The sequence below is a fragment of the Loxodonta africana genome, chromosome 6 (genome assembly GCF_030014295.1).
Source record: "Loxodonta africana isolate mLoxAfr1 chromosome 6, mLoxAfr1.hap2, whole genome shotgun sequence".
Classification (NCBI taxonomy): Eukaryota; Metazoa; Chordata; class Mammalia; order Proboscidea; family Elephantidae; genus Loxodonta; species Loxodonta africana.
In genome coordinates, this window is record NC_087347.1 from 67690250 (window position 1) to 67717656 (window position 27407).

The 27407-nt window shown below is 39.4% G+C and overlaps 1 protein-coding gene across 1 annotated transcript in view; it reads left to right on the forward strand.

Moving 5' to 3' along the window:
* The window catches only part of CCDC141 (coiled-coil domain containing 141), a 230846-nt gene that overhangs the window by 156824 nt on the left and 46615 nt on the right, over positions 1–27407 (forward strand). The window contains exons 9-17 of the mRNA XM_003405968.3: positions 765–906; positions 2779–2898; positions 4337–4528; positions 8890–9069; positions 16852–17031; positions 17209–17334; positions 20677–20865; positions 22114–22293; positions 24524–24673. Of these exons, the coding sequence (XP_003406016.2) occupies positions 765–906; positions 2779–2898; positions 4337–4528; positions 8890–9069; positions 16852–17031; positions 17209–17334; positions 20677–20865; positions 22114–22293; positions 24524–24673 (1459 nt within the window). The remainder of the gene's footprint in view (positions 1–764; positions 907–2778; positions 2899–4336; positions 4529–8889; positions 9070–16851; positions 17032–17208; positions 17335–20676; positions 20866–22113; positions 22294–24523; positions 24674–27407) is intronic.

Sequence of the window (27407 nt, forward strand, 5' to 3'; positions counted from 1 at the left end):
TCTTTCATTGCCTTGCATTGCTGATATGACCAAGTTGGAGCTGGCTAGGAAACCTGCTAGGGTATCTTTAGAGTAGAATAACTGGAGTTCAACTCAAAGTTCATTCATTATTTTAAAGGCATTTTCATTTTATAAACTCTTCACCGTAACTTTTTTTTTTCTCATGAGGTCATCGCTGGTGAAAAATGACTTTCTTTTTGTGACCTAGTACATTTGATTTCCTAATTGTTGGTGATAACTTGAATTTCATCTAATGAAAACAGCCTTGAACATTCATAACCATCAAGAACAAGGACCTTGGTGTGTTACATAAATATTTTACCCTTTTAGATTAGTTAATGCTCTGTTAATTGGCTGATCCGCATTTCTATTCAAAGAGCATCTTAGATAAATTAAGCTTTTAAATAACACCCCCAGGAAAACTTTTGGCAAACATATTGTGCTTTTTGCCATAAACATATCAAAATATCTTGGAGAAATATTAACAAGTAAACCTTTAGAAAAAATTAGTTGTGGTTATAAAAACTCATAACTCACCTAGTCCCTCAGGACTGACTGACTTAAACAAAGGAATATAATTTGTTTTTGTTGTCTGCTATACCAGGACTGTAGATAGCTGCTTAACTGTTATGATCCTGAAGCTGATAACTTTTATCAATTCATTCCTACATGAAGGAGCAGATCTGTTTTCAAATGTTCCCTGTTCTTGGGGCTTGCTTCTACACTGGGGTAAAATGAACTAACAGCTGGCTTGTTCTGTTCAGCTCTCGGGTGACCGGGATCCGTGAGATGATAGGATGCATTCAGAGTCGAGTGGATCATCTGACCGAACAGTGTTCAGCACACAAGGAGTTCGCTCTAAAGAAACAGCAATTAATAGCCTCAGTGGAGGGTTACCTAAGGAAGGTAACATAAATGTATCCTCCTAAAGCTGGTATTTAAATTCAACTGCTCTAATTCCATTTGCAAAAGTAGCTTTTTTCTAATTTGTTGATAACAGACATATGCCAACTGCAGTATGTGGGCATGATGGGGAGATAAGGGCTTGTCTCCTTAGGCTTCTCACATTCCACATTAGGTCCTATAATTGAACAAAACAAAGTTGTAATTCACTCTTGCTCATCAACCATTCTTGCTCCAGGATGCAAAAATAGGTATACAACACTATCTGCTCACACCAGCCCTGAATATATATACGCAAAGATTGTTCTCACTTTACACAGTACCACGTTAACTGAACCACGAACATACTGGAATTATACCTTCAACTTGCATAGATCTGTGCTTGGTTCCAATATGCACATGTTCCAGTTAACATAGTGCCATAGATAGATAGATGATAGATAGTTAGATAGATAAGTTAGATTGATTGATTAGCTGATACCAAAAATTATGAATTCAGATTTTTCTAGGTAATAACAGTGCCCATGCAAAGGACATGGTCATTCTGAATAAAAACACACATGAAGGTCCCCTTTAAAAAGTGAATAAAATGGCTTGAGATAGGAGAATTTTATTTTCTATTTTCAAAGGAGGATAGTCAGGCAGCTGTTATTTGAGTGAATAATGAATTACCTGTAGGTGGGATATATAACAAAAACTGGTACTATATCAATGATACTAATGCAAACAAACTTTGCTGCTTAAGCTAAATCGCACACTTTCAGTGATGTTTTCATTTGATTCACGGATGCGCATGTCTGGACTTACATATGTAGAATTAGTAGTTTTCACAGGAGTGAGCATTAAATATATGTCTTTCCTTATTTCTATAACTGACATTAAGGGCTAGCCATGTGTCTATTTAAATTGCCTCCCCACCTGTTACTGATTCAAAAACTTGGGAATTTGAGGCTTGTTCTGATGCCTGGATCTAGGGAGATTCCAAATATGGTGCAGCTGTGGGGTACCCACATTCCCTAGAGCTTGAGACCCGGAACTAATTTAGTGGTAGTGGAAAACAGGAGGAACTCAGACAGCTGTTGCTACTTTTCCTCTTGCCAATTCAGAGTCAGTTTGACTCCGAAGAATGAACTCTAATTAGAGCAAAGAGATGAAGGAAGTAACTTGAATGGAATAGAACCCACTAAGGGTTCCTTGTTCATTTATTCACTTGTGCTGAGATTAAATCATAGTCTCATAAATTCAACAATTAAATGGGTTTAGTGTGTTCTTGTGCTTTACGATCATGTGAATAGCGTTGGGTGCCACCCCAGAGCCCCTCAGCTCTAAATACAGTAACCCACAGGTTGGGTTCTGGTCTAGGACCTCTACTTCAGAATGTACACTGCAAATTGTGTCCCATTCATACAGTGGATGACTGTGAGTTAATGAATCAGATGAAGTCATCTCTGCTGCTGTATTGGCAAGTGCATTGTCCTTTCTAGGTAATGTAGATAAGTTCTTAGAGGATGTGAATAATGGCATATATCTCATTGCTGTTAATAAAAGAAATATGTTAAACATATACCCTCTGTTGTTGGGTCAGTAGGGTTTCCAAGGAGCGGATGGTGGATTCCAACTGCTGACCTTTTGGTTAGCAGCCGAGGCTCTTAACCACTGCACCACTAGGACTCTTCCTCATACGAAGGAGCAGCATTATTAATTTAAATATGAAATTCTGAAATAATTAAAACTGTTTTTAGATGAAAATTGACAGCATGTATTTAAAGTTTATTTATTTAAAGTATAATGGAAATATATAGAGTAATACTTATCTTTACTACATACATGCAAATATACAGTACTAAGATTGCAATATATTTTTTATTTTTAAAGGTGGAAATTACAATTCAGAAAATCAGTCCAGTACTTTCCAATCCAATAGATGTCAGTTCCAGTCTGTCTGAATCAAAGAAGATTTTGAGTAAATATCTGGAACTGGATATCCAAACTAAGGTAAATAAATTAATAATCATTATTGTGGTTATGATTTTATAAATATAATTTCTCTTAATCCTAGCTTTCTTGAGGATTGTGATTCTAAATTAATATTGTAGCGAAGGATGACTTAAAAACTCTTACTGTTATACGTGTCTAAATCGTTTATACTTATATGTGTGTTTATTACGATGCATGAGCTCACTGAAACTCAGCATTACTGCCTGGAATTAAGCGCATATTTGGCTCTTATTCCTTGTCTGGTCGATGTTAACGACATTTTTGGGCATGCCAGAGGAAGTAGGGAGGGTGCTTCTTTAAGACTTTCTATGCTTTTCTGCTACAGCAAATTGCAACAAAAAATTGGCAGAAGTAATGTAATGTACGTTATTGTAAGACTCTAGCAGGCAAATAAAAACAACCTCGTTCTGAAACTCACAGATGAACCAGTTTTTAAAAGATAACTTACTTGATGGCATGTTTTTTATTCCTTTTTAAAAATGCTTAAAATAAAATTATGTCTGGATTCAATTCCATTTTTTTATTTTAAAATTGTTCAAAGTGGGGGAGGGAATTTCACTGGGAGAAACTCATTTGCTCCCCTCTTTCCCAGAGTGCTATCCTGAAGCAGCACTTGTAAATTAAAATTACCTTCATTAGGTGGAGTACTTGGGACGCATATTAAATGCAAGAAAGGAAGCAGTCCCTCTGTGCTGCAAATGGGAGTGAAGCTTTTTCCTTTCATTTTTGCTTGATTCTTAAATTGGTCTCAAATGAAATTTTACATGATTTTTCTGTAGCAACTGTATATGTAATGCCTACAGTATCCACTCATCCACCTAATGAATGGTTAGTTTTCACATGCCAGAAATTGCACTCAAAAGAAAACAGGAGAGCATTCCAGACCACATCAAAATCACTTACTCTTTTAGGTCATTTAGATCTAATATGTAACATTCTCCCTACATTTCTTTAAAAACCCTTCTAGATAGAATTTCAAATAAGACTGCGTAAGTATAATTAATATCATTTTGTAAATTTAAAAATGAAGAAATATCTTCTGTAAATTTGCCAACTCTTCGTGTAACAAAATGAGTTTAAGAATTTACCAGATCTGTTGTTAACTTTCATAAAGCAATTCTTAAGTGTAATTACAGTTCTGGCATTTTGCTTTACAACCTTTTGTGCCAAACAAATTTTCTTCTATCTGTGATACAGAAAACAGAATGCTCTAAATAACAAGCGTAGCTGATAGAGCTAAAGAATATTTGAGGTGATTTTCATTTTACAGTGCCTTTATTTTTAAATTTTGAATGGTGTGCCTATCCTTTGTTAAGAAGAGTCTTGGTATAAGTTCAGTTAATAACCGTAAAAGGTGGATATACAGAAGGTAATGAAATGTGAATGTTCATGATTCCCCTGTCTGCTTCTGAACTCCTGTGCTTTGCTTTCATAGGAAACATCACATGAATTAGAAGCAGCGGCAAAAATCATGACAGAGAAAAGTGAATTTGGACCTGACGAAGTGGCATCACTTTCTTCTCAAGCTAAATGGCTAGAGGAAGAATTAAAAATACTTGGCCAAAGCATTGGCTCCAGGTTACGAATTCTGCAAACTCATGTGGCATTTCTAAAGTCATCAGAGGAGGTATGGTACCTATGCACTTGTCATCTTCAGCAAGGTGGCCTCTGCCCATCTCCCTTCTTCCTGCTTTCTGTGGGAAGATAAGCTCTGCCATGGTAGAAAATTCCATATTCTCCACCCCTAGTGCATGAACTCACTTACAAGTCCTTCTTTATTCTTCAAGGCACCCTACCAGTCAGTTGCCATAGAGTCATTTCCAACTTAGGCAACCCCATGTGTGTCAGAGTAGAACAACTCTTTATAGGGTTTTTCAATGCCTGATTTTTAAGAAGTAGATCGCTGGGCCTTTTTTCCAAGACACTTGTGGGTGGACTTGAGCCTCCAACCTTTTGGTCAGCAGCCAAACACATTAACTGTTTCCACTACCCACGGACTCCAAGGCACCATAAGAGGTTGCATATAAACTAACACAAAGATTCAAAGAATAAGTTGTTTTACTAAAAAAAGTAATACAAATGTGTATGTGGATATATGCACAAAAATGGAACACTTTTTACTATGTCCTGCAAATATTTACAGTATCCTAAAGAGAGAACAAAATTACTTAAAAATAAGTCACTTTCTAAACCATGGATCTCTTTGAGTAGCTAAGCAATTCATATGGTTCATTTAAAATTCACATTAAAATCAGGGTATGTTGGGCCCAGTCTCAAGTCTGTCTTGCTAGATGCCTTTTAACCAGTCACCTCTGAGAGATTCTTCTGAGGCCTTATTCTGAAAGGGTTGTACTAGATGTATCAGTGTTCTATGGCTGCTGTAAAAAATTGCCAAAGATTTAGTGGCTTAAAATCCTACAGACCTATTATCTTATTAGCTCTGGGGGTCAAAAGTCCAAAATGGCTTTCACTGGTCTGAAATCAAGGTGTTAGGGTGTGGTTCCTTCTGGAGGCTCTAGGGGAGTTCCTTGCCTTTTCCACCTTTTAGAGGCTTCCTGTATTCTTTGGCTAGTGGCCCTTTCCTCCATCTTCAAAGCTAGCATCATAGGATCTTCAAATCTCTCTCTGACCTCTGCTTCTATCATCACATCTCCTCCCGTGAAAGCAGCTGTTTCTTGCCCTCCTAACGCCCTCGCCCTTGCCTCCCACCACCACCATCCCACATACATAATCTCCTCTGTCTGGTCTCCTTTTAGAATATTCTGAATTCTTAGAACTCTGAGGGAAGTCCATGCCCAGTCCCTGAAAATCTCAGGTAACCGTTGCCTCCATTTCCACATCTTTATTTCACCTTTTAGCATTTCTAGCTTCTTTTTAGTTCTTCTTCACCCTGGACTCTTGCAGTTCAGCAGGCATTTCAAGTGACATGATTATCCTGTTTATGAACATTTTTATTCATTTTTACTTTTGTGGTTAATTGGGATAAGGAGGTATGAAGAAATGCTTTTTCTCTGTCTTCCCAGCCAAAAATGGACCATCTTGGTATCTAGTTAAGCATCTACTTTCATGGCCCACTTGGATCATTGTGGACCAGGAGTCTTCCCAGGGCTGGGACCTTAGCTTCACAGATGACACTTTCTCAGACAAACCTCATGTCCTCTCATCTTCCCTACTTTCAGTAAGTTTGTTTTTCTTCCTGAAAGAGCCTCATGCTGGCAATGCTCCCAGTCTGTCACTGATCACCCCCACCATGGCTACCCTTCTTTCCTCATGGTTATTCATTTCCACCTTATTCTCCATCCCCTCAACTCCCTGCCTTCCATCCTGACTAACCTAGCCAATTTCCAGTAGTACATCAGCATAACACTTTACTCAGCTTCTCTTTCCAAGCTTCCAGATGCCACTATGGAAAATCATAAAATTGTGTTGTTTGGCACTGGTACCAATCAGCTTAGAGCCAGCAAGTTCCACTTGGGGTCCCTGCCTCAGCTGGGTACCACATATGCTCCCTAGTTGGCTTCCACTCAGTAGCAATTTTCAAACATCTCACTCTAGTTTGTATCCCTAAATCTCAGCCCAGGTCTTTATCATAATAAACTTCCCAGAAAAAACTGAAGCCATTAAAGATAACTGTCTTAATTTCCTTCTACTTCCAAACTGCCCCATTCACCCACCCTCCCCTGTCTTCCTATAAAGTGAAGTCCCTTTCTAGCACTAATCAGTCCCTCCCTGTTCATGCCTACATCTAGATCCACAAGTCATCTTCTAATTTTTCAAATTTGTGTTTTCCATTCCTCCCTTCCTCTTGGTCTACAGTTATAACCTAATAGCTTTACCCTGAGATTTATGAACTTCTCTTCCTCTGCATCTCCACCATCACTTACTTGGTGCAGGTCCTCATCATCTTTTGTCTAGCTTAATGCTAAGTTGCCTTTTTTCTATTCTCTTGGCCTCTTACAGTTTTCCCTTTCATGTTTTCCTCCTTTTTTGCAGCAAAAGACCATTCTGAAGCAAATCCGATCACATTACTTCCTGAAATTTGGATGCCACTCGACAACTGCTAATTTATGAATCAATTTGCAAATAACTTTTCCAAAAATTGATAAAGTATTAAAGTTTATTAGTAATTAATTTAAAAAATAAACTAGAACAGATTCACGGGAATTCCTGTAATGACATTACTTTCACATACTTTCATTCAAGGAGACTTTTTGTGCAGGTGGAAAGGAAGATGGATTAAAGTTTATGTTTTCAGAATTGTGTAACTGGCAGCCCATCGAATTGACACCACAACCTGTAGCGCACCACCCTGTTGAAGCACTGATGATTGCCATGCTGATTTTGAGTCATTGTGGTAGCTGTCACTTGTTTCAAACTAAATGGAAATAATCACAAACAAGGTTGAAACCTGCTGGCCAGCGTAATCCCAGCACAGTTATACCTGTCTAGCCCCTTTTTCATGACTCAGTTTGTGCCTGCTGACATTTACCCACATTAAGATCATTTACTGCCCTGTGAACCAGCCAGTGTTTCCACACTTGTGTCTTTATTCGTGCTGTTCCTTCCACCTGGAATCACCTTCTCTGGGCAATAATTCCTCAAGATGCAGATCAAATGTCACTTCCTCTGGGAGGTTCTTTCTTATATACCCTAGACAGAGTTGGTGACCCCACCTCAGTGTGCCCCTGGCATTGTGTATATACTTGTCTTTGTATTGTAATGATTCGCTTATGGGCCTCTTTCTCCCAGAACTGTCTCTGGGAACCCAGGGAAATAAATGATTAATTCATACTAACCAAAACCAAACACCAAACCCATCGCTGTCGAGTCAGTTCTAAACTGACTCATAGCGACTCTATAGGATAGACTAGAACTGCCCCCATAGGGTTTCCAAGGAGGGGCTGGTGCATTCGAATTGCTGACCTTTTGGTTAGCAGCTGTAAGGCTCCATGGAGGAAGTTGCATATTAATTCATTTGTGAAGGACGAGTAGGAGTATTCTGGGCACAGTGAACAAGCATTGGCAAAGGATAGAGGTGTGGATACATGAAATATGGGAAATGAAGAGAGAGCTTCAGTTTCTCGGAAGCATTTCCAGGCTCTTCTATTAAGTTCATTTAAATTAAGAATGCTATTAAAACCTTTGAAATAGGGACTAGCCATTGCCTGAAATTTTTTACCATGTTTAGATTCCTTTTAGTAGTTATAAGCAACCTGAATCATGCCCTATTGGCCATTAATTATCATTCAAAAGGCATAAAAACTTGTGTTAAATAATTTCTGTTATTCCGATATCATCCAATTACATATTAATCTACATTTCTACAGGCACATTTGATTTTATATAAGCTCTGCTCAAGGATAGTGATTTAAAATAATCTAACACTGCTTACATTGGTTAGCAAATGAGAATATGAAATTCTAGGGAGGCAAAGTGAGGTATTTCAGTAAGATTAGCTCATGGAGGCATTTTAATATTAATACTTATACAGAAAATTAGCGATTATTTGTACTCCTTTTCTTCTGGTTTATCACTGATGAGAAGCAAATTCTGTGACTTACTAATTACTGATAATCTTTCACTGGCTTACATTTCTTCCTGACTTGTATTCCTGATTTTCTCTGTGTGTCTTCTTCTGAATTAGGAGCTTAGCTTTAGATGGAACCACACTGGTCTTTGATATAAATTGCCCCAAATTATAACACACAAATACACATAGTACATAAATATGATTTTGGTTACAGTAAGTAGTTCTTATGGGTAATAAGCTTGTCCACTCAGTTTACTACCCAGTGGTTGCCCCGTCTGCCAACAAACTAAATAGATTTTCCTGTCTTTTCAATAAATTGAATATTTAGTAATTATTTTTAAAATTCTGAAAATGTAGTCAATTTAATTTTTGTGTAGGTTTTTATTGGAATCCAGTGTTTTTTTCCTTTAAAAATATTTTAAATGTTCTTAACTTTCATTTATATTCTTCTTTTTTAGGTAGAGGAGCAGTCTCAGAGCCTAAGGGAATTTTACCAAACTGAAATGTCTTGGAAGGAAGAGGATGATGCTAAAGCCAAGTATTGGTGTGACTCAGCCGAGAAACAGTGGCAGCTATTTTTAAAGAAGACTTTTTTCACCCAGGACCTAGGGCTTGAGTTCCTTAATCTAATATACATGGTAAGAATAATATCAAGTAAGTCACACCTTCTGCAAGGATTACTTGTCAAAGTAAAAAAATTATAAATTCAGTAGTTCAACTGTCTATTATTAGTTAGCACTGCTGGCTTCGGAAGTCCTTTTTAGCTTCAGTCAACCTAAAGCAGGCCTGAAGCCCAGCATTTTTATGCACAGCGTTTAGATGTCCTAGATCTCTTTTAGTTTATAATGTGACGGCTCTTCTAACTATTAAGAAGATGGAGTGCCTACAATCCGAATGCACCTTTGTTATTACTACATAGTCCAGCCAAACGTTCTGAGTTATGTTGAGAGCCTGCAACAAGGTCTGTATAAAATTTCCATTGTCTAAAAATAAAGTCCAGGATGAATCGCCATTTTGAAAAATATTTTGCTATAGCAGCTCTTTTTTATAGTGATGCTCCATTACATTTAGTTGTCCTGAGTTATATCTGTAAAGTATTAGAGAAGCCTCACGTCAACCACTGACCCATATAAAATTCCCTGTAAAATTCTTAAAATATGATTACACCACCTCTCCTTTGATACCTCAAGTATTTTCCTAATGAAACTGCTGATTCTATTGTTGGAAAATACCAAATGCTAGAAAAAATTTTTTTAAAATGTTAAATCAACTCTACCCTCATAACTGGTCTTAGCCCTCTGTAGCTACACAGGTCAAAAAAAAAAAAAAGTATTCACATTTAATTCCTCATATATGAAAGTCCTTGAGACGTTGAAAGCAATTGCTATTTCTAACCTGAGTTTTTTCCTGCAGCTAAGCATATACACATCCTTTCTACCATTTATGAGTTAGCTTCATTTCTGTCTCTACCCTGATCTCCCTCCCGTGGACTCTCTATGGTTTTTCAAAATCATACATAAAATGTAGCAAAAAAAAAAAAAATGAAACAGTATTTCAGCACGGAGAACAATAATCTGCATGTTATTCTTTACTAATGACAGCTAAGATTATGCTAACATTTTTAGTAATAATTTCACTTTACTGGAAACCCTGATGGCATAGTGGTTAAGTGCTATGGCTGCTAACCAAAGGTTCAGCAGTTCGAATCCACCAGGCACTCCTTGGAAACTCTATGGGGCAGTTCTACTCTGTCCTATAGGGTCGCTATGAGTTGGAATTGACTCAGTGGCACTGGATTTGGTTTTTGGTTTGGTTTCACTTTACTGGGGTATATTAAGCTTGTGATTGAGTAAAATTTCCATAAAGTTTTTATCGAAATTCCTGCCAAGCTAGGTCTCTCTCATATCTGTATCACCATCTTTCTCAAGCAAATGTGGGCCTTTCTGTTCATTCCTGTTTAATTTCATTTTGTTAGTCTTCACGCATGATTTACCTGTTATCTGCTATATTTATCATCCCTCCTGGGTTTAATTCTGTAATTTGATAAGTATGCCTTCTATGGTTGCAATGAGATCTTTAATAGAAGTGTCTAAAGGGCATGTTGCATTCCAGGCCATTAAGCAATCAGTTGATTAACCAGTTTTTAAATAATCATGAACACTCCTAGTAGTACTTCTATTCAACCACTATTTCACATTCTTATTCTTAAGACTATAATGGAAGACTTTCTCAAATACACCGCTCAAAACAAGGTATACCTACCTAGTATCCTATCAATTCGTAAATATAATTTGGCATACATCAGGTTGCACATAGGGTTGCTATGAGTTGGCACCTAACAACATAAATTAGGTTGACTCCTAGCAATCAGTGCATTCTTTTCAAACTGCTCACAAGCTATTTGATAAGTGATAAACGTATTGTACTGGTTTTCATTGTGAAGCTTACCAGTCTGTAAATTGTGTAGCCCAAATCTTTCCCCTTTTGAAAATCAGAGCATTTTCCATTCCTTTCTCTCATTTTCTGGCCCTTCTCCTATCTTCTGTGTATTTTCAAAGATAACTGACATCTGCAATGTTCTCAGTACCCTGGGATGTGATTAATCTTAGTCTGGAGCTTGAGGTACAATTTTCTCTTGATCTCTTGATCTTCTTTGTTTCACCTTTGTTGTTTGAAGACCGTTCTTTTTCCATGTATTTGGGAACAATATATGCATTAAATAATTACAATTAATCTAATATCATCTTTGAGCACCCGGAACAACTTGCTAAGCAATTTGTCCATGTCTCTATTTTATGCAAGAGCTTTATTTTAAAAAACAATCAAGTTATTCATTTGGAACATTCATTGTTTTGATATTATATATATTACATATATGTATTTAATTTGTACTTGGTTCAGCACATCTTCCATCTAATTTGTACTTATAAGGAAATTCAAGTATTTACAAAGTACATTTTTTTATCCTTGTTATTACTGAATTTAATTCCAGAAATTTTATTCTTCAGTTCTGGCATTTGCAGTTGGTTCCTTATTATTAGATCAAAATTTCTGATAAAATTTTCTTTATTGTCTTTTCTTTTCTCTACCTTTCTTACACTCTTTAGAACCATATTAATCATAGGTATTTAAAAGTGCGTGTCATCTAATACCAGCATCTGGATCTGGAGCTGTTTCTACTGTCTACTTTTTCTCTTGGTTTCTGGTCATGTGTTCCTGTCTTTTAGCAGGACTAGTGAATATTTATCAAATACCAGGCATTGTGTCTGAGAAAACTGTAGGAGCTCCAGATGGTGTTATCTTCTTCTAGAGAGAGGGTCCACAATTATTTCCCTAGTAAGATGGATTGCTGGGAGATGACTTAATCCAATCAGGAGCTGTGCAAAGTTGAGGGTGGAGTGTAGTCCTGCAAGGCTCAGTGTACCTCTCATTCACCTTGGTTCTTCAGGGTTTTCGACAGAGCTTGGTGCATTTTCTGAGATTTCTGCCTCTGGAAGGCTTTGAACTCCGATCTTTGTATTGCAAAATGGCAGAAACACTCCACTCTGCTTTTTAGAGGTTTTTGCTTAGGTTTTTAATTCAGTGCCCTGCACAGCCTCAGTCCTTAGGAAAGGATCAACTATGTTCGAAGCCCCATACAAACCCCAAGTATCTTACAGAAGTTCTGCTGGTTTCCCTGTTCTTCGTTAAAGCCCCAATTATCCTGTCACTATGTATAATAGCCCATGGGGTAAAAGTGGTTAAAGGTCAGCTCACCTCTCTCAGGTTTTCTTCTCTCCAAAGTCTTAGCCTCTTTGGATCTTGTTGCCTCAGCAGCTTTCTGCTGCCTTCAAATAGATGTTTTTTTGCATTTTATCCAGAGTTTCTAGTTGATAAACAGAAGCACTGCTCTGCCGCCAGCTACTCCATCCTACATAGAAACAGAAGTTTTATTTATTTATTTTTTTGATTACTTGTTTTACTTATTACTTAGAATGTTTAAGTCTCCCATCCCTGGAGTAGGATATCATGCCTGGTAGAGGGTCAGCAAAAAAGAAGAAGACCTTCGATGAGATGGTTTGATACAGTGGCTGCAACATACGGGCTCAAACATAACAACAATTGTGAGGATGGCACAGGACTGGATAGGGTTTCGTTATGTCATACAGAGTGTCACTGTGAGTTGGAACTGACTCGATGGCACCTAACAACAAAACAACAAAGTTTGTACAGTCAGATTTTCATTATTTAAGAGGAACCTACCTACTCCAAGTTATGTTTTGTATCCATGTTCTAAATAAACTTAGGTTGTCATGGTATTTAAATGCCTATTTAGTTGCTAGGAGTAGTGCGTATGTTTACTACATGTGTGGGTATTCTCTTTCCTTGATACTGTAAACATGGTCACTTAACCCCAAGGTTTCTATAACTGTCATATGACACATAAGTTCCAAATGAATGACAAGAATTAAGGCTCTTAACTTTATTGGCTCAATGACATTCTGAGAAATGAAATTGTTGGTAAAGCAAGTAAAAAACATTTTTTATTCTCATATATTCTGGACAGTTTGGACATAACAGATTTAGTTGTTAAGAAGGAAGAGGGCCAGCTGGCATTTTCCATTCTGTTGATTGGATTACTGTGGCTCATATTTTCAAAGTTGAAATAGAAAGTTTTCTAGTTATCTAGAAATCATCAAGATAGGAGAAACTGATTCAAGCCCAAATCCTGGCAAACTTTTTGATGAAAGTGCCAATTTATTAATTTATAGTGATGAATTTCAAGTCTACTATCATGGGTACTGCCTTCCTGTTATCAAGATACTCGGAAAACAAGACATTGGAAGACCATTTACTCTATAGAATCTAAACAGAAGATGGATAATTTAGTTCCTTATTTTGAACAAATTATGGCAGAATTTTCCATGCTGTGTCACAAAAGTAAAATGAATAGAATGTGTTTACTAACTAGACTGTGGCAAAATTATTTAACCTTCCTGAGTGGCCAAAATACTTAAGTCTGAGAGGAGGCGGGGCCGAGATGGTGGAGTAGTCAGACGCTTCCGATGATTCCTTTTACGACAAAGACCTGAAAAAACAAGTGAAATGATTATATTTATGACAAGCTAGGAGCCCTGAACATCAAAGGTAAAGTTAGAAAACGGACTGAGCTGCAGGGTGAGGGAGAGACAGTTCAGAAGTGGAGGGGAGCTGCTGGACCTGAATCGTCAGAAACCCTCAGGTACCATTCCCGGGAGTGACAGCGGTGGGCTGACGATAGCATTCTGGCTGCAGTTTCCTCAGGGAGAGACAGCGAGCCACACAGCCTACTCACACCTCCAGAACCAGAGAAGAACGGCACCCTTGGCAAAAGCTAAGTACTTGCATATATTTTACCATGCCACCAGCCCCCAAGCCGGCTTCAGTGACTGTTGATCTCTCTGGGCCTGAGAGAGGTCCTGCTGAGTGCTCTGAGCCATTATCCCAGCCTTGAAGAAGGAATAAATTCACAATTGGGGGAAAAGATAATCTGCCAGCTCCACTGACCTGGAGTGCTTAGGACAGAAGCGGCCCCTGTCCAGGCATAAATGGTCCACGAACTTTGAATATCTTTCCCCCCTGCATGGACCTGTGTGGGCCTATTTCAGGAGAATAGGCCCTTGTTGGCAGACTGCAACTGTTTCAGCTATGCGGTGGAGAGGTGGGTGTTTGATCTTTGAGACCGCTTTGCCTATTAATCAGAGTCCTCACTTACCCACATCAGGGACCTAAGGACTGGTGGCTCCATTCAGGTCACCCAGCCACCTGCGACAGGAGTCCAAGGATAACTAGTACTCCCAGTCCTTACAACCAAAAGCATTGGATGCCCATGGTCTGTCTGTAGAACCCACCCACCTGTGCACTGTAGGGAATAGGGATGTGCTTTCTTCACAGACACTTGAGGGATGGTTGTCAGCCCCCTGTCTTGTTCAGAGCATGACCCTCTGCTACAACCAGATACTGGTACTTACACCAATTCCACTTGCCCCTCTAAGACCGTAGCACAGAGCCTGTAGCGCACACTTGATGACCAACTACCTGGACACCTGAGCTGAATCCATACAAGAAGGGTGAATGGACTCCTAGGCTCATATACCTGATAACAGCTCTAGCCATCTGGTGACAGGACATTAGAGCTTCAAAGGTGAAAACAATCAACCTAACTCACTCAAACAACCTATTTGAGCGTATCAAAACAAAACGAAGCAAGAAGTAGGATACAGTAAGCAAACATAAAATACAATAATTTATAGATGGCTCAGAGACAACAGTCAATATCAAATCACATAAAGAAGCAGACCATGATCACTTCAACAAGCTCTCAAAACAAAGAATCAAGGGGTCTTCTGGATGAAGGTGCCTTCCTGGAATTACTAGATGCAGAATGCATAAGATTAATATACAGAACTCTTCAAGACATCGGGAACGAGATCAGGAAGGAGATCAGACAATACACAGAACAAGCCAAGGAGCACACAGATAAAGCAGTTGAAGAAATTAAAACGGTTATTCAAGAACGTAATGAAAAATTTAATAAGCTGCAAGAATCCACAGAGAGACAGCAATCAGAAATTAAGAAGGTTAACAATAAAATTACAGAATTAGACAACTCGATAGAAAGTCAGAGGACCAGAATTGAGCAAGTGGATGGCAGAATTGGTGAGATTGTTAAGATAAAGCACTTGGCACCAATATATTTCAAGAAAAATCAGACAAAAGAATTAAAAAAAAAAAACAACCCTAAGAATCATGTGGGACTCTATCAAGAGAAATAACCTATGAGTGATTGGAGTACCAGAACAGGGAGGGATAACAGAAAGTACAGAGAGAATTGTTGAAGATTTGTTAGCAGAAAACTTGCCTGATATTGTGAAAGATGAGAAGATATCTATCCAAGATGATCATCAAACTCCACATAAGGTAGATCTTAAAAGAAAGTCACCAAGACATAATCAAAGTTGCCAAAACCAAAGATAAAGTGAGACTTTTAAGAGCAGCTAGGGATAAACAAAAAGTCACCTACCAAGGAAAGTCAATAAGAATAAGCTTAGACTACTCAGCAGAAACCATGCAGGCAAGAATGCAATGGGGTGATTTTTATAAAGCATTGAAGGAAAAAAATTGCCACCCAAGAATCATATAGCCAGCAAAACTGTCTCTCAAATATGAAGGTGAAATTAGGACATTTCCAGATAAACAGAAGTTTTGGGAATTCATAAAAACCAAACCAAAACTACAAGAAATACTAAAGGGAATTTTCTGGTTAGAAAATCAATAATATAAGATATAAACTCAAAACTGGAAAACTGAACCAGAACAATCAGATGTCAAAATACTTAAGTCTACCAAATACATGTTCACACTTCCTTAGATCCTGCTACCTGAACATTGACAAATCTTAGTATAGTTCTCCCTATTGCATCTCTCTCTCAGACCACCATACCCTTCTGTTTGCAGTTGTCATTGGCTACAATTTCCAAGATTACATTCAATTATACATTATAATACATTTTGATTGATAGTTTCTTAATAAGGTGTGAAAGATAGCCTTACTTTTATAGAAGAAAACCCAAAACAAAACTCATTTCTGTCAAGTCAATTCTGACTTATAGTGACCTTATAGGACAGAGCTGAACTGCCCCATAGGATTTCCAAGGCTATAGTTCTTACAGAAGCAGACTGCCACATCTTTCTCTGTCAGGGTGGCCAGTGAGTTCAAACCACTGATCTTTTGGTTAGCAGCCGAGTGCTTAATTACTGTGCAACCACGGCTCCTATTTATAACATAAATACAAAATATAATTTTGAGGTGGGTTCCTGCTGTAGTTATCTAATATCTTTCATAGTATATTGAATCTTGTTAATCATAGTTATAAAATATAGCTCAGTTCTCATAAAAGGGAGTAGGTTGAGAAACCACTCACAAGGAAAATTTAATATAATTGTAATACATACAACAGATAGTTGAAACAACAACAGAGGCCCCCCAGAGGCTGCCCCTCTTTTCTCTGATACTGAGATTTTAACATATTTTAATAGGTATGTTAAAATAATAGGTGGGATATACTTTAAATATAATGCATTAAAAATATTCTTATTTCAAAATTCTGGGTCCTGGAGCTTATTAAATAATTTCTTAAACCCCAGGAAATAGCCAGAACCTAAGTGTAAATTCTGACACCACTGGAGTCTTAAAGAACTCAGGGCCTGATGTTCAGCATAGAAGGGATTCTGGGAGTGTAACTGTGCCTGCACACAAAGAACCCAGACTTGTCTGAACATCAGAACCATGTGCCCTGCTTTGGGAGTGATAAAACATTTTACCTTCTAAAATAGTTGCATGCAAAGTTGTTTTATCTCTTGGGAAAGAAACACAGTTATATGGATTATTCGTTTAACAGGCACAAGAGAATGAGATACTAAATGTGAAAAATGAAGTGCACATTATGGGGAACACTATGGAGAACCAGAAGGTAGAAAAGGAAGAACTTTCCTGCCTTCGGGTGGCATGGCAAGTTAAAACGATTGAAAACAAGCCTGTGAAACAGCAGTGGGGAGCGTTCAAAGAGCAACTCAAAAAGGTAAAGGGAATCCAGGGCTTATATTTTTGTTCATTGGTGCTTTAGAATCACGAGCTCACTCCAGGTAGTGCATGCCTTCGTGAGGACTGAGAAGTCTAATGACAGTAAGTCATCAGTAAAATGATTTGTAGGCAGCATCAAAGAAGCATATGCATAACTGTTCAATATTTATTTCAGACAACTCACAACTTAAAACTTCTTCAGGAAGCACTTATGCCTGTGTCTGCACTTGACCTTGGAGGAAGCCTCCGGACCATTTTAGATCTACGGAGAAAATGGAATGAAATGAAGCCCCAGTTCCAGGTGAAGACATAAGTTGATGGACTTGGGTGAATGGAACATAATTTAAAAACTGTTCTGTTGTGGTTCACCTAGTTAATTTTAACAGACTAGTGTGTTTTTTTTTTTTTTTAGTGTATTACTTTTTTTTTTTTTAGTATTATTTGTCTAAAAATTCACTGTAAAAATGTCTTTCTTACCGTATTTCTACACTGTTTTGTATTTGATGATACATGAATATTAAGGCCACGAAATGTCTAATATATTTTTATATCAGATTATTTTAATTTATATTAAATTATTTGCAAATTAATATATTTATTATACATAGTAACTGATTATTTTTCTAGAGAGTATAGATGTGTTTTAGATTGAGGCATCTCAGAACAAGGATGGGCTCTGCAGCCCTCAGCCCCTGAAATTATCACTGTGCTGTCCCTGTCCCCAGGGCATCCCTGGCTCCTCCCACCATCCCAGGGTTTTTGCTGTGCTCTCCCACTTACACTCAGAGTGATAAAATAATGAGTCATGTTCCTGTCTTTTCCCTACTTAACATTCCATACCCCAATCCTGTCTCTGCTCCATACCCTCCTCCTCCTATATCTGCTCCACACCCCCCCCTCCTGTCTCTGCTCCATACCCTCCTCCTCCTATATCTGCTCCACACCCCCCTCCTCCTGTCTCTGCTCCATACCCTCCTCCTCCTATATCTGCTCCACACCCCCCTCCTCCTGTCTCTGCTCCATACCCTCCTCCTCCTATATCTGCTCCACACCCCCCTCCTCCTGTCTCTGCTCCATACCCTCCTCCTCCTGTATCTGCTCCACACCCCCCTCCTCCTGTCTCTGCTCCATACCCTCCTCCTCCTATATCTGCTCCACACCCCCCCTTCCTGTCTCTGCTCTGTACCCCACTTCTCCTATCTCTCCTCCATACCCCCCTCCTCCTGTCTCTGTTCCATACCCCCCTCCTCCTGTCTCTGCTCCATACCCTCCTCCTCCTATATCTGCTCCACACCCCCCTCCTCCTGTCTCTGCTCCATACCCCACTTCTATCTCTCCTCCATACCCCCTCCTCCTGTCTCTGCTCCATACCCCACTCCTCCTATCTCTGCTCCATACCCTCCTTCTCCTATATCTGCCCCACACCCCCCTCCTCCTGTCTCTGCTCCACACCCCCCTCCTCCTGTCTCTGCTCCATACCCCACTTCTCCTATCTCTCCTCCATACCCCACTCCTCCTGTCTCTGCTCCATACCCCCTCCTCCTGTCTCTGCTCCATACCCCCCTCCTCCTGTCTCTGCTCCATACCCCCCTCCTCCTGTCTCTGCTCCACACCCCCCTCCTCCTGTCTCTGCTCCATACCCCCCTCCTCCTGTCTCTGCTCCATACCCCCCTCCTCCTGTCTCTGCTCCATACCCCCCTCCTCCTGTCTCTGCTCCATACCCCCCTCCTCCTGTCTCTGCTCCATACCCCCCTCCTCCTGTCTCTGCTCCATACCCCCCTCCTCCTGTCTCTGCTCCATACCCCCCTCCTCCTGTCTCTGCTCCACACCCTCCTCCTCCTATATCTGCTCCACACCCCCCTCCTCCTGTCTCTGCTCCATACCCCCCTCCTCCTGTCTCTGCTCCACACCCTCCTCCTCCTATATCTGCTCCACACCCCCCTCCTCCTGTCTCTGCTCCATACCCCACTTCTCCTATCTCTCCTCCATACCCCCTCCTCCTGTCTCTGCTCCATACCCCACTTCTCCTGTCTCTCCTCCATACCCCCTCCTCCTGTCTCTCCTCCGTACCCCACTCCTTCTGTCTCTGCTCCGTACCCCCTCCTCCTGTCTCTGCTCCATACCCCCTTCCTCCTGTCTCTGCTCCATACCCCCTCCTCCTGTCTCTGCTCCATACCCCCCTCCTCCTGTCTCTGCTCCATACCCCCTTCCTCCTGTCTCTGCTCCATATCTCCTCCTCCTTTCTCTAAAAAAAAAAATTTTTTTTTCTCTGCTCCATACCCCCTCCTTCTATCTCTGCTCCATACCCGCCTCCTCCTGTCTCTGCTCCATTCCATACCCCCTCCTACTTTCTCTGCTCCATATCCCCTCCTCCTAATCTCTCTCCATACCCCCTCCTCCTGTCTCTGCTAAAAAAAAAAAAAAACTAAGCTTAGCCAAAAATGATTGTCAGTCACATTATTCTTCTGCCTGGATTCTTATTCTTTGTTACAAAATTAGGGTACCTGTGCTTCTGTCTGTCACTGCTTCCTAAGCACTGACTTTGAAGAATCTCAGAATTAGAAGACTGAAGATTTATTTAGGGAATATCTAATTGTAGGTTCCTTTAAGACAAAACTGATGTATTATACATAACTACCACCATGCCCCACAGGCACATGCTGTTGTAGCCTGAAGTGAACTGACTTTTTCCTTCATACTTTTACAAAATGTCTCTTCTAGCCTACAGGTTAGGTTGCTTGATATACCCTGCATTGTATTCTTACATGCTTTTTGTGTGTGTTTGCGTGTGCGCGCGCGCGCACATGCAAATGCATAAGTTTCTCTAAGTCGGGGACCGTTACCAAGCTTCCTTAGCTCTATCACTGTAAATTAGATGCCCACTTGCTTGATTTTAACTTGAACATTGTTATTAGGACACTTTCCTGCAAATTATCTTCTTAGACTAAATTATTTCTGTTACATTTACCTTTGATACACGATCCATCCCTGAAATGTTATAGTAGCTCCCTCTTTACGTTGTCTATACTTTGTAAATTCTACCCCAGAATCTGGATACCTTTAAGAGCTATCTGAGCAGTATTAGGTGAAAGGGAAGGCACTTTATCCTTCCCTCCACGTGGTGGCTATTCCTGGATTCCAGCATAACTCCGTTTAAAGCTGCGTATCTGCTATGCTGTTTAGCTGATGCTTCATTCTCATCATTCCCCCATTATATTTTTACACTTGTCTTCTCTTGGTGCTCTTAAATACCATCTGATTCTAGCCTTATTAAATATTAGAGGTGATTATGGGGATTCATAAAATATTCTAAAATATATTTACTTAGCAGATGATTAGAATATTTGGAGTATCATAGAAACAATATTTGATTTTCCATTCCACCACTCTAAAAATTTTATTATGACCATTTTAATACAACACTTTTTTTGCATTGCTCTCTGCCTCTCTTTTAATTTCTGAGAAGATGGGGATGGAATAACATATTCCCAGCAGCAAGCAAGCACAGCGCCTGGAGTTTTGGAAGGCTCACAATCAATATTTGTTAACAAATGAGAGGGTTATTTGTTATTTAGATCTTCATATTATCAGTTGTAAAGTAAAAACTGTAAGCTAGATTTCTTTATTGCTTTAAATTTTTTAGCAACTGAATGATGAGGTTCAGTACATTATAAAAGTGTCAGAAGAGTTAAGTGGTAAAGGAGCCCCTGTGAAAGAGAAGTCTCAACAACTGAGGGACCTTGTTCACCTCCATCAAAAACAGAGAGAGAGAATCCAAGATTATGAGGATATCCTGTACAAAGTAGTCCAGTTTCACCAAGTAAAGGAAGAGGTAAGCCTTGTAATGGATGCCTGGAAGACCCTGCATTTTAAACTATGGAATTAAAAATTATTGTGTATTAAATAAAGGCCAAATTGCTTATTCTGATATTGGAAGCTTTAGAAGCCCTAAACTTCTCTCTCACTGTGCACCTATTCTTTACAGCTCAGCCAAACTGAGCTTCTCTTTGTCCCTTAAATGATGTACACATTCCTACTCCACGCTTGGACTCTCAGGTGCCCTTACCTGACAGGTCCTTCTCTCCACCATCTAAACCCTGTATCTCCTTCCATTGACCTTGAGTCACTTGGAGTGACTTCACCTTCTTCTGAGTTCCTAGAGCGCTCGTTGCTTGTTCCACACATTTGTCATTTTTACCATCTTTATTCTTTTTGATAAGCACAGCTTTTATTTCCCAACTCAAGTATAAGCTCTTTGATGGCAGAAACCAAGTTCAGTTTATTTGTATCTTGAGTACCTGACATGGTGAAATGCTCAGGAAATATTACTATTTCTTTTTTTCTTTAAACTTCATAATTATTATCCCCTAGCACAAAAGGGAGGTATGTTCATATGTCTTTAAAATAACCCTCTGAATTTTCTCAGATCATAGGCCTAGACCTTGCTAAGGTTTTAAAATGCTCCGAGCAGAAAAAATGTTTTCTTCTTTAATAGAACTGAAAATGTCGGTCCCTCAGTTTTACCCAGGTGATTTCCAACATTGTAACATTTGTTTAAGGACCCCTGGTGTCACAGTGGTTAAGAGATCAACTGCTAACCAAAAGGTTGGCAGTTTGAATCCAGCAGCTGGTCCTTGGAAAAGAGGCAGTTCTATTCTGTCCTGTAGGGTTGCTATGAGTCAGAATCGACTCGACGGCAATAGGTTTAGTTTTTTTTACGGGTGGTGCAGTGATTAAGCACTAGGCTGCTAACCAAAAGGTCGGTGGTTTGAAGCCACTCCCCATTCCATGGGAGAAAGATGTGGCAGTCTGCTCTCGTAAAGATTACAGCATTGGAAACCCTATGAGACAGTTCTGCTGTGTCCTATAGGGTCACTATGAGTCGGAATTGACTTGATGGCAATGGGCTTTGTTTGTTTGCTTGTTTAACATTTCTGGCTCTGGCACAAATAATTATGGATGGTCTGGGCAGCACTTTTACCAGCTAGTATAATATGAAGTGTGCTTTAAAAAAAAAAAAATTGTAAAGGTATTTTGTAAATGTGAACCCCAGGTTAATTATTAATGCCCTGAATTCCAGCTGGGACAGCTCATCAAATCAAGAGAAGTAGAGTTTCTAGAGCAGCCAAAGGAACTGAGTGATGCTCATGATGCCCAGGTTCATCTCAGTCGGTCGCAGAAAAAGCAGGCACACATAGACCATCTCCATAAGCTGGCCCTTTCTTTGGGAGTGGGCATCATCTCATCAATGCAGCAGCCTGTAAGCAACTTAAACACCATTATTTATACCTAATTGTAGCAGGGACTTGGAATATAATGTGAACTAAACCAGATGGCCTAGTATATGGTAAATGAAAAATACATTAAACCATCTGGACAATTATTTGTGTCAAGTTTTCTTATTACCTTTAACAAGAGCAAGGAGCCCTGTGGCACAGTGGCTAAAGCACTTGCCTGCTAACTGAAAGGTTGGTGGTTTGAACCCATCAGCTGCTCCAAGGCAGTCGGCTTCCATAAAGATTATAGCCTAGGAAACTCCATGGGGCAGTTCTACTCTGTCATATAGGGTCGCTGTAAGTCAGTGTTGATTTGATGGCAGTGGATTTGGGTTTGGTTTTTTGGTTTATAATAAAAGCAGAAAATATTTAAGGAGAAAATTGGAAAACAGAAGATTTCTTTAATGTATCTGTTCTTGTACTAGTTTAAAAAAAAAAAAAGTGTATCTTAGAGCAGTGCTCTCCAATATGGCAGTCAGCATTTTAGAACTTGAAATGTGACTAGAGCAACTGAAGAACTAAGCTTTTTATTTTATTTAATTTTAATTAAAATTTAAAAACTGATACTCCATACTATTATTGGAATACTTTTAAGTATGTTGGAAGCAACTTGGGTTAGTGAATCTACTTTTTAAACTGTAAATTTGATAAAATCTAAACACATAACAAATATTTTTGATAGAAATTTAGCAACAGAATTGAGATGTGCTCTAAGTGTGAAATACACACCATATTTCAAAAACTCAGTAAGAGAAGAAAAAATATTTTATTAATTTTTATACTGGTTACAGGTCAAGATGATATTTGGATACATTAGGTTAAATAAAATATATCATGAAGATTAATTTCACCTGTTTCTTTTTTACATTTTTAATATGACTACTAGAAAAATTTAGATTTTTATATGTGGCTCACTTTATTTTCCATTGGAGAATGCTGCTTTAGCTTGTCAGACCTGGAAGTATCTTAGCAGTCATCTAGTCCAGGACCCTCGTTTTATAATTGAAGACCCTGAGGCCCAGAGGACCTGGCTGTCTTATCCCTTGTGACTAGCAGACCATGAGAGGCCCAGAGTGGTGGAGCCCAAGCCCCAAAGCCTCATTCAGGGCTCTGGGCACTGGTCATTGGGTCTCCTTCTGCCCTTGCACTGACTTCAACAGAGAAGCCTACAAGGGAAGTACTTCCAGATCAAATTCTCATAAATAACATACACTGGGCTTTGATTTTTTAAAAATCCCTCTTCAAATTTCCTAATTTGTGGAGGGAAAGATCATATTTATTCTCTCTAGTAGCATGCATAACATTAAAAAATATAAGGGCAAGTTTTAAAGTCTATTTAAGATATCCACTGAACTATATGGAATGCAGCCTTTGAGCGGTACAAGTGGTTAACGCACTTGGCTGCTAACTGAAAGGTTGGCAATTCGAGTCCACCCAGAGGCTCCTCAGCAGAAAGGCCTGGTGATCTATTCCAGAAATTCAGCTCCTGAATACTCTGGGAGCACAGTTCTGCTCTGACACGCGGGACCTGCCGTGAGTCGGAGTCAGTGATCTAGAAGGCTGTGAACCTCTTTTTTTTTTTTTTTTTTAACTGGAACACACAGAAATACAAAATACCTGTTCCTGTTAATAGAACCATTTTTTTAAACCAAGAAAAGGCTTTCTTTTTAAGAGTTTGACTTTACTAGTGAATTTATTTTAAAAAGAAAGCAAGAAGTCTCACTTTGCACAAATACTATGAATTATTCTCCCACCCACGTCCGGCCTTGGCCCCAGCAGCCCCTCTGCGTGGAGTACAGATTGGAGCACTTGCATAAGGAACCTGAGGTGAAGCTCAAGTTGACAGGAAAATTACAGTGCAGAAGCTGAATGTTTCTAATGCATATTTTATGCCTTTTGAAGTAAAAATTATACCTTATAATGAATGGTGTCTCTGAGGAGTTGAGTGTGATGAGCAAATCATCAAAATCTAGGGATTCAAGACTGGAAATGGAATGGTTTGCCTTTCCTGTAATGTTGGATGTCTGGCTTCTTTCTGAAATAATTATATTCAGATATGCTTAAGGTAAAATAAATCAGGAGCTGATTTCTTTTTTAAAAAAGTATCGTAAGTTTTATAACGTGGGTAAATAGCTTATTCATCTCATTGCTGTTTCCCTTTGTCACTTCCATTTGTGACTCCCTTTGTCACTTCCACTTCTCTGTTGCTTTTAGAACTGCTCTAATGTTTCTGCAAAGAAGCTACAGCAGCAGCTGGAGATCCTGGAGGGGGACAGTGTGAACTGCCGTGCCAAAGCCCAGGAGTATGAGCGAGCCCTGTCTGGAAGCTTACAGTACTGCACCACAAGAGAGGAGATAAAAGAGGTGTGGTGGGAGAGGGGGACGGTGGTTGTGACGATGGGAGAGTGAGAACTGACAGGCTGCTAAAAGCTGTTCTGAACCTAAAGCTTGTGATAGTGGACCAGGTTTCTTTCTTCTCACCACATCCTTTAATCCACTGAGCAGCAGCTTCAGGCCTAGAAGTTTGAGTAAACCTAAGGCTCTCAAACTTGTTAAGGTCAAGGTGTCGTCAACGCATAAAAAAAACCTAGGATGTAGTATTACAGTTTTATTTTTCACTCAAATCCATATAGCAATTGCTTGTATATGTGTATACATATTTTTCAGAACACAGGAAAGGATGACACTGTCCCATCGCAGCCAGCTCCAGCCTGCTGAGATTCTATTTAAGCACTATTGACTCATTGTGAATGGGTGCTAAGGGCCAGGGGAGCAGGCTCTTCCCTTCAGAGACATACAGAGTATTATCACGAAAGTCAAGAGGCTGGTTTCATATTTACTCAAACTGAGTAGCTGTTCTGGCAAAACAACATGTAGAGAAAAAGAAATAACAGATAAAAGTGGTCCTCCACATCTATGCCACCACACTCGCATAATTCTGCCTCCTCCCTCTCAACTCTAGACTGCCCTCCCCCCGCCACTTGCTAAACCACAGACCTCCCCTAGCTAAGCTCTCCATTCAAAGGCTTAATCATTTTGGATAAAAAATACAGATCTGGATAGCAAGGGTCCTGCTTCTTGACTGGGAATAGAACACAAGGCTGTCCATAATTCTAGATTTATCTCCATTTCTGCATCCATTAGTCATCAATCCATGAGGAAAGGGAAAGGAGAAGAGGGGGCTGTAAACCTGCTGGAACTTACTGTCTGTGCCCGATTTACACAATTTTAGGCTCAGTAAGTATCAACCATTAAAGCATGGACTGAAGTGTAAGATAACTAAACTTGAATGGTGGTTCAGCTCTGAAGCATCACTTCTTCCTGCCCCTTCCTGCACTTCACAGCTTTAGGGACCACAGGAAGGTGTGAGAAGGGAGCATACCTGGAAGGAAAGTTAGAGGGGAAGAGAGCAAGAGAGGTCACTATCTCTGGATCCCATTGAACAGGAGGGAAACAAGAACCAACACATAACAAGGATTTTTATCTTAGCAGTGTGCTACAGGACTGCGATTTCTGCTCACAGGCTACGTTCCAGGGAGTCAGCTAACTCATTCGTGGTTTACCCTATACTGCAGCCTGCCCTGTATGTAGTAGAATGGCCCCTTTCTTTGCTAATACTTCCATTGCATTGTTGACCCAGCTAACACTTCCAACACTAGTAAGAATGTGTAAGGTCTTGTTAAGGAAAACAATCAGGGAACATTGTTCTTTCCAAGGCTACAAAATTTGAGTACAGCAGCCACGGAAATAATTTTTTTTAATAATCTTTCCCCAAAGTTATCTTTCTCTCTCTCTCTCTCTTTTAATACCATTGTCTTCCCAAAAATCTCCCTCGCTTCAGTGATGGTTCAGTTCTATATATAGCAAAAGCACAAATGGAGTCTGCTAAGGATTATTCCCAGCCCCCTATGGCTCAGTTTCCATCTCCCTGGAGAGCTTATAGCATTCATGAAGCCAAGTCTCCCTGTTCAAGCCCTGCCCATAGTGGTTCTATCTATAGGGACTGCCTCGTGATGAGCCTGTGCCGTAGGCCAGCCAGCTAGGATGACAAATGTCCCTTCCAGTCATAGTAGGGATGCCCTGGGATTGTCTGTACCGTATCAGGAATGAGAAACCAGATACATGCAGGCTTGATTTAGGAATCAGATATCATTTTAATGTGCTCTTAAATATTAAGAGAGGGATTCTTCCCACTTGCTTCTACTTCAAATCCAACAAATCTTTGATACAAATTGCAGTTTTAGGTTTAACAGCTCTGAAAATCTTTGGTACTTTTCCCATTTCCTTTCTTGTGGTTATATAGTAGGCATGTCATATCAGAGTATAGCATCCACACCATGGGCTTTCCAACCCAAGACAAACCCGATGGGAAAATAATCAGAAAGCATATTTCCAGTGCTTTAGTAAAATAAAAATATGTGTATTACACATTCTTTAGGTACTTAAAACATTACTAAAACTAAAAGGAATGTATTAGACTATTTTTTTTATATAAAAAAAATAAGCAGGGATATCTGGTCAGGGAATTAGATCAAGCATAGTACTTGCTTTTCTTAGTTCATTTTAAAACACGTTGTTTTGCCTCCCATGTGCTGAAAGTACTTCTTGGAAAGCACTGTGGTCTCACTTGGGGGCTGTTAAGTTGAAAGAGATTTTGGAGGATGTGTAGTCCAACAAACACCTTCATTTTTCAGGTAAGAAAACTGGGTTATATATGAATCTTTATTGGACATCAACATGTCTGTCACTTGCTAAACTTAGAGTACAGCATTGGCTTAATGTTTTAGTCACAGCCAACCACTGCATGGTCTGATGTTAAATGTAGACTTTTTCTATGCTTTCATCTTTATCCCTATTTTCAGGCATATCTATTATAAGCTTTTTGTATGATCTGATATAATAGCATAGTACATTTGGTTATTGAGACAAAAATTACTTTCTTGACTATGCCATGCCCTGCTTACCTGGTCTTAACTGCACTGGAGGCTCTTAGAAAAGGACTCGGTACCTCATGGCAAAATAAGTGAGGTACTCTAAATGTGATTTTTTGGATGTGCTGTGATGTTCCTTAAAGAGAAAAACCTATGGTTTTGTGTCT